The sequence below is a fragment of the Lathyrus oleraceus genome, chromosome 5 (genome assembly GCF_024323335.1).
Source record: "Lathyrus oleraceus cultivar Zhongwan6 chromosome 5, CAAS_Psat_ZW6_1.0, whole genome shotgun sequence".
Lineage (NCBI taxonomy): Eukaryota > Viridiplantae > Streptophyta > Magnoliopsida > Fabales > Fabaceae > Lathyrus > Lathyrus oleraceus.
Window position 1 is genome coordinate 503619581 of NC_066583.1, and position 10984 is coordinate 503630564.

Sequence of the window (10984 nt, forward strand, 5' to 3'; positions counted from 1 at the left end):
CGTGGGTTCCTTTTGGCTTTGGTACTAGATCACAGACGTCGTTCTTTGCAAATTGATCAAGTTCTTCTTCCATTTCCAGGACCCAATCATTATCTTGAAGTACCTCGTCACAGGATGTAGGCTCTATCAGAGACACTAATCCCAAAGGGGTTTCCTTGGATACTTTGAATGTTGACATTGTTCTGACAGGTTCATCCTTGTTTCCCAGAATCAATTCTTCATAGACGGTTGGACGATTTCTTGATCTTTTCTATACAGTTGAGATTTTAGTTGTTTCTGGGTTTTTCCTTTCAGTTTCCTCAGATTCTTTAGTCTTTTCTTTAGAACCTACAAGTGTTATCTCTAGATCTGCAAGTTTTTCAACTAGCTTTGACTTTTCAGAGTCAAGCTTATCATCAAATCTGACATGTATTGATTCTTCCATAATTTTAGTTTCTGTATTGTATACTCTGTAGCCCTTAGAGCGCTCTGAGTATCCTAACATAATACCTTTTTGTGATTTTAAATCAAACTTGTTCAGATGTTCTTTAGTGTTAAGGATAAAGCTAGAGCATCCAAAGAGATGAAAATAAGAAATGTTGCGTTTTCTTCCATTACACAGTTCATAAGGAGTCTTCTCCAGAATAGGTCTTACAGAGATTCTATTTTGAATATAACACGCTGTATTTACTGCTTCAGCCCAAAAGTGCTTAGCCCCATTTGTTTCATTGATCATGGTTCTGGCCATTTCTTGGAGGGTCTTATTCTTCCTTTCTACAACCTTATTTTGTTGTGGAGTTCTAGGACAGGAGAAATCATGGGCTATTCCATTTGAATTAAAAAGCTCCTCAAAAAACTTATTTTCGAATTTGCCACCATGATCACTTCTGACTCTGATGATTTTAGAGTCAAGTTCGTTTTGCACTTTTGAACAGAAACTATTGAATACAGAGTGTGACTCATTCTTGTGCTTTAGAAATTTTACCCATGTCCAACGACTATAATCATCAACAATGACCAGTCCATGCTTCTTTCCATTGACTGAAGTTGTCTTAACAGGTCCAAACAAGTCAATGTGAAGGAGTTCCAAAGGCTTGGAGGTAGAAACTGCACTCTAAGTGTTTGTTACAATGTTTGTTAATCACAAATGTGATTTCTAAAAGTACACAATGCTACTACAAAACTTCTTACTAATGAAATATAGTTCATCTCTATTTATATATGAGATTACTTGTACACCAAGTAATCTCTAACTAACCGACAAAATAAAATAAATGCTAAGTCTGACTCTGTCGAGGTTAACTCCTTCGACAAATATACTTCGACTAACTGTATTTGACTTTCTATCAAATACAGATAATACAGACTCTACTCGACTCTTGTCGAATGCATACTATAATTGACACAAAAAATTAAATATTTAACACCTTTAACCTTATATGCTAATACCAATAGCTTTTAAGTCTCATCTATCATTTATACACACCCAATAGATTTTTAAAGTGCTTTGTAGGATTTTCATTCTTTTTAATTTAAAACATGGATAGATTTAAAATTATGAAGGAAAGTTCGTTAGTTTGAAATTAAAGTTATAAATACTCCCTTTTTCTCTAGTTCTATTTATAAGAAAAAAATGTTTTTTAATTTTATTAAATAATCAATGTATCTAAACTTTATAATAGATTATATAAATTGATTATTTAATAAATAAATAAATAATTTTCTTTTATATAAAAAAATAAATCTTTGATAAAAAAGGTTCAATTAATTTGTCTATTTTTTTTTTAAAAAGTCAAATCAAATTAAATATATTTATAAATTAAAATATGAGCATGGACCCTACTTTTGGAACCCTTTCTCATTTGTATTTTCTCGAGAAAAATCTCTCTCTATCTCTCTCTTCTTTGGTACTCTCACTCTTGTTTGAATTCTTGTTTCCACTCGCAGACGCGCACTCAGTGATTGTCTCAACTCTCTTATTTATTGTTAACAACAGTAATAATCATCATCATATCTATCTCACATTACACGCCCTCACTCACCCACCCAAAATTCTCATCATTTCATCACCTTCATTCTCTCTCAAATCCACTTTTCATCGTACCATCATTACATTACAGGTTTTTTTTGTCTCTTCTTTCCCTTCAACTCTTTCTCTGGTTTATTTCAATGTTTTAGTTGTTTTTTGTTTCTGGGTTTTGAGTTTTTTACTCCCTCATAAAAGTTTTCATTGATGGGGTGTTTAAAGTTTCAATTTTTATTTGTATTTTTTTTTGTGACCAGTTTTTTTTTTAATTTCCTTTTTGGGTTTGTGTTTGGTTTCTGAATGTTGTTGGCAGATCTGTTTGATGATTTTAAGGTTAGGGTTTTTGAATGTATAGAATAGTGCTTGTTCTGCTTCATAACTAAAAGGGCATGCAAATTTGTCAAATGTGAAGAATGGGTGTTTTGGATTATCATGTAAATGTGGTTTGTACATTGGTCTTGTTCATGTGGTTATACTTTATTTTGTACTTGATGTTTAAAAAAGTGTTTTTGGCATGATTTGTGTGGGGGTTTTGTATGAGTAGCCATACAACATTTCCAAGCCGGGTGTTTTCCCAAGTTGTATGAGAATTTTGACAATGTTTTACTCAATGTTTTAAAAACCGGGTTGAACGGATGGTTTGAAAGGAATCGGCCGGTTCAACAGTTGAACCGGGAACAAGCTAGTTTTGTTGGTTGGTTTGGTCGTGGTTGTGGGACTTGTCAAGTTGTATGAGAATTTTGACAATGTCTTACTTGATGCTTTAGAAACCGGGTTGAACTGAACAGACCGCTACAAGTGGTAACCGGGAACAAGCTAGTTCGTCGGTCGGTTTGATTTTGGTTTTGGCTCAGTTAGTTGAACCGTATTGGTGAATCAGTTTATATCTTTTGTCCTTTTGCTTTTGAACCTCATGATTCGGAGGTCTTATCTGTTCTATCTTTGGTTTGGTTTTTGAAATATTGGTTTTACATTACTTTCTTGTCTTATTAGTTTGGGGTTGTTGGGTGTCTTGTCCTTCATTCATTTGTCTGATTAAAGAGATTGTGTGGTTTTGATTCCTTAGAGGTAGTTTGTTTAGGCTACCTGCTCTCATTAGGGAAGGCTAACACAATAATTGTTACGATCATGACTCGTGACTTGTTTGAAATAAAGATTGTTGTCTTTTTCAGTGTTGAAAATGTGAATCATCTTATGTTAGGTAGAGCATTAATTAGTATTTGAAAAAGGGTTATCTTATAATGGCAAAACACTACTTTATTTCTTGTGTTTAGGGTGGTTACATTTTGAGGAATAAGCATAGCTAGTTGATAATTGTTTTGGCCATAGATAGTGCTATAAAAATGGACCGTGGAAATGAACCGAATGAATGTTATTTGAACGATGAGGATTTCTTTTGTTTGCTTGCGCAACTTTTGTTATTTCACATGACATTATGGCGTAGTTTGATCCATGTAACTGACCTCACTTAGTAGGATAAGGCTTGGTTGTTGTTGCTTGCGTAACTTTTGTCCGATGACAATTATAGATTACAACTTGTTAAACTGTTAAATCTGCTCCAAAACCAAATTTGGCTCGGAAGACTAATATTGTAATGTGAAATATGATTTTTATCGAATTTTTTTCCTGATTGATTGTAATGCTAATGCAATCCCTTCCTTTTCATTCACGAAGGGATTCCTGGTGTTTGGGCGTGCAAGTATGGCATCTAGTAATCCATTCTTTGATGATATACGGAGCAGATCAGGGGTTGATCCTCCTCAAACTGAAGATTCAACAGAAATTCCTGAACTCATAAATGATCCTATACAGACTGTTGTTAAACCTAATGGAACTGTTTCGAGCAGTGTTCGTGAGCTTTTAGAGTGCCCTGTGTGCTTGAATGCTATGTACCCTCCAATACACCAGGTTGTTTTTCTATTTTGATAGTTCGTTGTAATTTGTCAATGAACTAGTTATAGTTCAATTGTAATTTTCTGACATGTCATGTCACTGATATATACTGAGATGATTGGTAAGGTTTATTTCAATTCGAAATGAATGTTAACAGTTTTTGCTTTGTTATGATAGAAACTGGTACCAAACGGAATGATTGAATAGTAATATCTGACTTTTATTGATGATAAATTACAACAATGAATTTCCAAGAAACTCGAGAGTCTTGGGTCTCTCCGTTCCAAATAATCAATAGACTAACATATTGATGATCTTTATTGCAGTGCTCGAATGGTCACACTTTATGCTCTGGGTGCAAACCAAGAGTCCATGACCGGTGTCCTACATGTCGGCACGAGCTTGGAAATATTAGGTGTCTGGCATTGGAGAAGGTGGCTGCTTCTTTAGAACTTCCTTGTAAATATCAAGGTTTTGGGTGCATAGGCATATACCCTTATTACAGCAAGCTAAAACATGAGTCTCAGTGTGCATTTAGACCTTATAACTGTCCATATGCTGGTTCGGAATGTGCTGTCGTGGGTGATATAAGGTTCTTGGTGGCACACCTCAAAGATGATCACAAAGTGGATATGCACAGTGGTTGCACTTTTAATCATCGCTACGTCAAATCAAATCCACAAGAAGTTGAAAATGCCACTTGGATGTTAACGGTATTGTTTTGCTTAATTTTGTTCTACCTGCATTTCATTCACTATAAATTAACTTATTTGGTGTTGCTGACACTTTATGTTGAAGGCATGTCCGGTCTCAGACACATGTAAGTGTTTGACACAACATTGACACAAGTGGTTATGCTCTAAAAAAATTACATGTGTCGCCGTGTTAATGTTGTGCATGTGTCAGTGCTTCAGATCAGTTTATCAGAATAAAATAGTTGAAGTAAACTAGTCTCCCTTGTAATTTTTTCGCCTTTTTGTGCTAGCTTAAACAACAAAAGTTATCATATTTTAGTTGTAGAGAACATTTCAAAGTCGAGTTTTGATATCTCTAAAGTGCTCTATAACTTATAACCTTGTCTTTGTATGCTAGTTAGCTGATTTCTGGGGCTCACCTTTGTTTCTAGGTTTTTAGTTGCTTCGGTCAGTATTTCTGTCTACATTTCGAAGCTTTTCAACTGGGAATGGCTCCGGTCTACATAGCATTTTTACGTTTTATGGGCGATGATAATGACGCAAAGAACTATACCTACAGTCTCGAGGTAGGCGGAAACGGAAGGAAGATGACATGGCAAGGGGTGCCTAGAACAATTCGGGATAGTCATCGCAAGGTTCGCGACAGTTTTGACGGTCTGATCATTCAGAGGAACATGGCTCTCTTCTTCTCTGGCGGTGACAGGAAGGAATTGAAACTTCGAGTAACCGGAAGGATTTGGAAAGAACAATGATTGTACCTTTGCTTGGTTCATGTAGTAATCATATTAAACAGAATAGTTTTGTAGTAGTATGAATCTTGTGGTCATGTATTGTGTTTTGTAATTTAGAAGGCAACATCTCTTTGCTTACTTTATCATCCAATACATGGATAGAAAGGTGTAGTGTGACATTATGATATATTTTTTAATATAGATGTAGAACCTTAGTGTGTGTGTTCAATATTCTCCTCTTTTTTTCTGAATCTATGGAACAATTACTTCACTCACACTTCATGCTACCAATTGGAACTTGGGATATGGTTTTATCTGATTATTTGCTTGTGTTGCTATGGAAGAGTGTCCTAAATATTCAAACATTAAGGGCCTGTTTGAAACACTTTTCAATTTTAGTTCTTAAAATTTGTTTTTCAAATCTATTTTAAAAAACTATTTTTAAGAAGAAAATTAACAAAAAAAATTTGTTTGATAAACTAATTTTTAAAAACTGTTTTGAAAATATGAAAATGAAAAAACTCGTTTGATAATCTAATCATTTAATAGTATTTTAAGAAGAGAATAAAAATGCATATTTGATCATTTACTTTTAAAATCTATTTTATTGTATAAAATATTATAAACTTAAAAAAATTAATTGATATTTGATCGAATATAAATAATTTGGTTAAATCAATTTTTAATTTTACAAATCACATAACACTTGTTTGTAATAATAATTAGAAAAAAACAAGTAAAAAATGGGATTCCACATTTAATAGAAAAAAAGTTATATAGTGAAAATAATTAAGAAACACAAAAAAAATTAAGTAAAATAAATAAACATATTTGAAAAGGTTACTTATACATAAAAAGAGTATAAATAAAAGAAATAACAGACTCTTTCAAATACGTTTTTCTATTTTATTTTTAAAATATAAAAATTATTAAAATTACATTAATGCTATTAATGAAAATTATAAATTTTTATGTTTTTTCTTCAAGTTTTATAATACTAAAAACTAAAAAGTAAAAAGCAAAACACAACTAAACTGTTTCACTTTTTTGCTTTTAAAAACTGAAAAATAGAAAAGAGTTTTTAAAAACACTTTTATAAAATATTATATTCAAACAAGTTTTAAAATTTTTAATTTTCAAAAACTAAAAAAGAGTTTTTAAGATGCATTTCAAACAGGCTCTAAATCTATAGTAAAAACCTAATAATTTGCTCCTTGAAATGATAGGAATTATCAACTTAGTTTCATATATTAACAATACTCTACATAATCAATGAAGTTGTATAAATAATATGCTAAATACTCTTTTTGGATCTTTAGTTATTCTTGGGGTTTATTTTGGTCCATTTTCTTCTAAAAAGTTCAATTTTATTTTTTATCTATTCAAACAGTGTCATATCAGTCATTTTCATCTAATTTTTAGAAAGGGTGTCTAATATTGTACGTGTGGCATCTGAGATGACAATTCTTCATCATCTTCTTCGTCTTTATTGAGTCTTCTTTGCGTTTTTACTTAGAAACGAACCCTAAATTGAATTAGGTCTCAAAATTCATCGATTGTCATTGCCATGGCTAGTTGAAAAACGCGAGTTTTGTAAGTATAAGTTTTTGGGCGTTGTTCATCCTTAAGTAAAACAAAGAGTTTTGGAAGTTTTGATTCGATCGTTTACACAAGTTCGAATTTACGATGGGAACCTTGTTATCGTTGTACAGAGATTGATGTTCTTCACAGAATAACAACAATTAGTAATTATGAAAAATAATTTTGGAGTTTGTCCACAGTTTAAGGTAAGTTTTTATGATAAATCTTCTTCGTATGACATTGTTGTTTAGTTTTTTAATCTACGTAAGGCTTTAATCAAATTGTGTGTGGTTTTTTTTATTGGTTATATGAAGAAGTTGGAGATGAGAAGGGTCAATTTATCATGAAGCAAAAATGCTGGCTGGAAAAGTTAACAAAAGAAAACGAGGAAGCAAAAATGGAGAAAACGAGGAAGCAAAAATGGAGGTTGAAAAACTAAGGCTCACAAATCAGGAACAAAAGCAAGAATTGTTGGAACTAAAGATGGCTATGAAGAACATGATGAAGTGGAATTTTCTTTGAAAGATTATGTTTTTTCTTTTTTTCACTATATCAGTTTTACTATGCATACCAAGTTGAATTACTAGACAAGTTGAATGACAAAAGTTGATTTAGTTGAATGTGTCACTGGAATTATGTACTAGTTTTAGTTGAATGGATAATTGAAATTGTATACCACTTGAATTATATTTGTATAGGTCATTATGTAGTAGTTTTCATCAATTTATCATTTGAATTATGTATCGGTTAAATTATATCAACGTATCATTATGAAACAATTTTTATCATTTTGAATTTATTATAATTTTAATTATTAATATGAATGTACAAGTTTTAAGATGTTTATTAGTATGCATACATTATACCAGAACTTGAATTTGTTACCATAGAACAAACATTACACCAGAACTTTGAATATACCTTGTTTAACATTCAACATTCAACATTCATAAAACCTTGTTCAGATTACAATGTATGTTCCAACAGATCTTATACCAAAATAATTTGTTCGGATATACATATAATACAACAACATAAAACTTAGTTCAAAATATAACATACAATGCATAACTAAACCTTATTCTAAATACAACATAAAACATCTCAAAATAGACAATACATAACTAAACTAAATGGTTTTCTTGTTTGGAGTGGTTCTCTTTGTTGGAGTAGTCCTCCTTGTGGTTGGGCCAACTACATTCTTTGCTACACTTAATCTGGTTGTTGGACCTTGTGTAACACCAGATGAAGATTCCTTCCTAACACAACTTCTTTGGCCTCCCTTGACTTGGTTCATCATATGCTTAAAAGCATATTTATTGACATCTCTCATTCCCATCTTTTCTCTTTCTCATACTTGTGGATAAGTTGATTTTGCATCATTCCATATAATTTATTTTACTAATTTTCCAATAAAATTCCTCCTAAAGTTGTTATACAAATGTCTCACACAAAATCTTTATTCAACATTAGATATTAGCTCATCCATTATAGGTAATAGACCCTAGAATACATATATTAGGTAGTCATATTAATCTATCAGAAATAACATAAAGAACATACATGAAAATTTAAAATAAATACAACATACCTTTTGTTGACCATAAATGAATGTGTAGGAAGACACTCATTCCTACCTCCTAGATCATCGATCAGAAGCTCCAAAAACCATGACCAACTATCTTTTATTTCCCCCACAGAACAATAAGATCTATTAGCAGCGTCTGATCATTAGGATATCTATCAATTGCTGCCAAAATATGCCTTCCACAAAGACCCTTTAAGGAATTTTGAATCCTTTTATTCAACCATTTTGTACTTATTATCTTGACATTGTATTCTATACTACAAGTGTGGTTGTCATTTACTTTTCTAAGTTTCAAGTTTCCTCCTTGGGCAACTTGGCACAATATGCTTCTCACTCACAACCATCTATATATCTAACCCTAACCCTTTGTTTGCCATTTTTCTTAAACTTGAGGTTCTTACCAGATTGGACAACATATATTGTTATTGATTCATTAAACTCAACTTCGGTACTAAAAAATATCCCTAACTCTCATTTGTAATTTGACATATCTGTTAGGTCTGGTATGTAGTGATTGACCGTGTTTGGGAAAAACAAGTATTCTAGTCAGATGTTGAACAAGATGTCCTGACATGTTGGTTCAACATTGGAGTGTGACCTATTTTAGTATCTTGTGAGATTTCTTTCCTTTTATGAGATATCTGAAGATACACTGAAGTTCTACTTCACGATATTTGTGAGTCAAGTAACACGTTTTCTAAAAAGCAAAATACTATTTTGCCTTTACTTGTTTTCAAAGTAAATATGTCACAACATTTTAGGAAACATCTAATCTGATTGAAATCAAATATGAAGAAGATTGTGTGGAGTTCTTGGATCTGCTGTGAATCAAGTCTGAAGCCCATGTCATTCAAATGTTATTTATAGATCGTTTCTAAACCTAAGAAGACATCAAAGCAACGTTGAATATTATCTGTGTTAAGGTTTAGTGTCTTTGAATTGTGTGAGTCATTTGAATATCTCCTCGACACTTGAATTGAACATGGTTTATTGAGTTGTATTTGTCAATCACTTAAAATATTTTAAGCAATAGTGGATTGTGTTTTCTGATATAAGTTGTTGCCCCTGTTGTATGGTCAAATGGAAGTGAGAGGGGTCTCATATCTAGGAGAGTATTAGATAGAAACATTCACGGGTAGAGATTAGGTGAGAAGTTTGTAAAACCTGAGGTTGTTTAGAACTTCGAACTAATTCTATGATAGTGGATTTCCTTCCTGGCTTGGTAGCCCCCAGATGTAGGTGACGTTGCACCGAACCGGGTTAACAACTGCTTGTGTTATTTTCTTTCATGCTTTTATTTAAATCCTAATATTGTTTGTGGTGTGACAATATGTTGACCCTGGTGTTGTGACATCGTGTATGACATCCAGGATCTGCATACCAGAGTTTTAATTGGTATTAGAGCAGACATCTTGCTTTGTTTCTGGGTGAGATCTGAGGAAGATACTTTCGGGTACCATGGACAAGGAAGGAGGATTTATTAACAGACCCCCCATCTTAGATGGATCCAACTATGACTATTGGAAGGCAAGGATGGTGGAATTCCTAAAATCTATGGATACTAAGACCTGGAAAGTTGTCATCAAGGGATGGGAACATCCTGTCGTGAATGGCAAAGATGGGAAGGCTACTGTTAATCTGAAGCCTGAAGAGGACTGGTCTAAGGAAGAAGATGAACTAACTCTTAGAAACTTCAAAGCTTTGAATTCTCTATTCAATGGGGTTGATAAAAACATATTCAGGTTTATAAACACATGTACTGTAGCTAAAGATGCATGTGAGATCCTCAGAACTACTCATGAAGGCACATCTAAAGTGAAGATGTCTAGACTTCATCTCCTCACTACCATATTTGAGAATTTAAAGATGAAAGATGATGAGAATATCCATGAATTTCACATTAGTATTCTTGAAATAGATAATTCATCTAGTGCCTTGGGAGGAAAGATGTTAGAAGAAACACTGGTTAGAAAAATTCTCAGGTCCCTGCCTAAAAAATTTGATATGAAGGTCACAACCATTGAAGAAGCTCAAGACATAAGCACCATAAGAGTATATGAACTTATTGGGTCTCTCCAAACTTTTATTGGGTATTGGTGAGATATCTAAAAAGAAAAACAAGAGCATAACTTTTGTATCCAACACTGAAGATGAAGAAGACCAATGCGACTTGGATACTGATGAAGGAATGACTAATGTTATTGTACTACTTGGAAGACAATTCAACAAGGTGCTAAAGAGAATCGACAGGAAGTTAAGACCAAATATCAAGAACATTCCATTTGACATCAGGAATAACAATGACTTTTAGAAAAGAACAATAACTGAAGAGATATCAAATCAAGGTAAAGGCATTCAGTGTCATGGGTGTGAAGGATTTGGACACATTAGAGCAGAATGTCCTACATATCTCAAGAAATAAAAAAAGGGTTGTTTGTCTCTTGGTTTGATGATGATAACTCTGAAAGTGAACCTGAGGATGAAGTTGCTA

At 32.8% G+C, this 10984-nt stretch overlaps 1 protein-coding gene across 1 annotated transcript; it reads left to right on the forward strand.

The window, feature by feature from the left end:
* The first annotated feature begins 1846 nt into the window (after positions 1-1846).
* On the forward strand, positions 1847-5553 carry LOC127085801 (E3 ubiquitin-protein ligase DIS1). Its single transcript, XM_051026353.1, has 4 exons — positions 1847-2099; positions 3680-3913; positions 4225-4611; positions 5025-5553. The coding sequence occupies exons 2-4, from the start codon at positions 3707-3709 to the stop codon at positions 5343-5345; spliced, it is 915 nt and encodes a 304-aa protein (XP_050882310.1). The 5' UTR covers positions 1847-2099; positions 3680-3706; the 3' UTR covers positions 5346-5553.
* The last annotated feature ends 5431 nt before the right edge of the window (positions 5554-10984 follow it).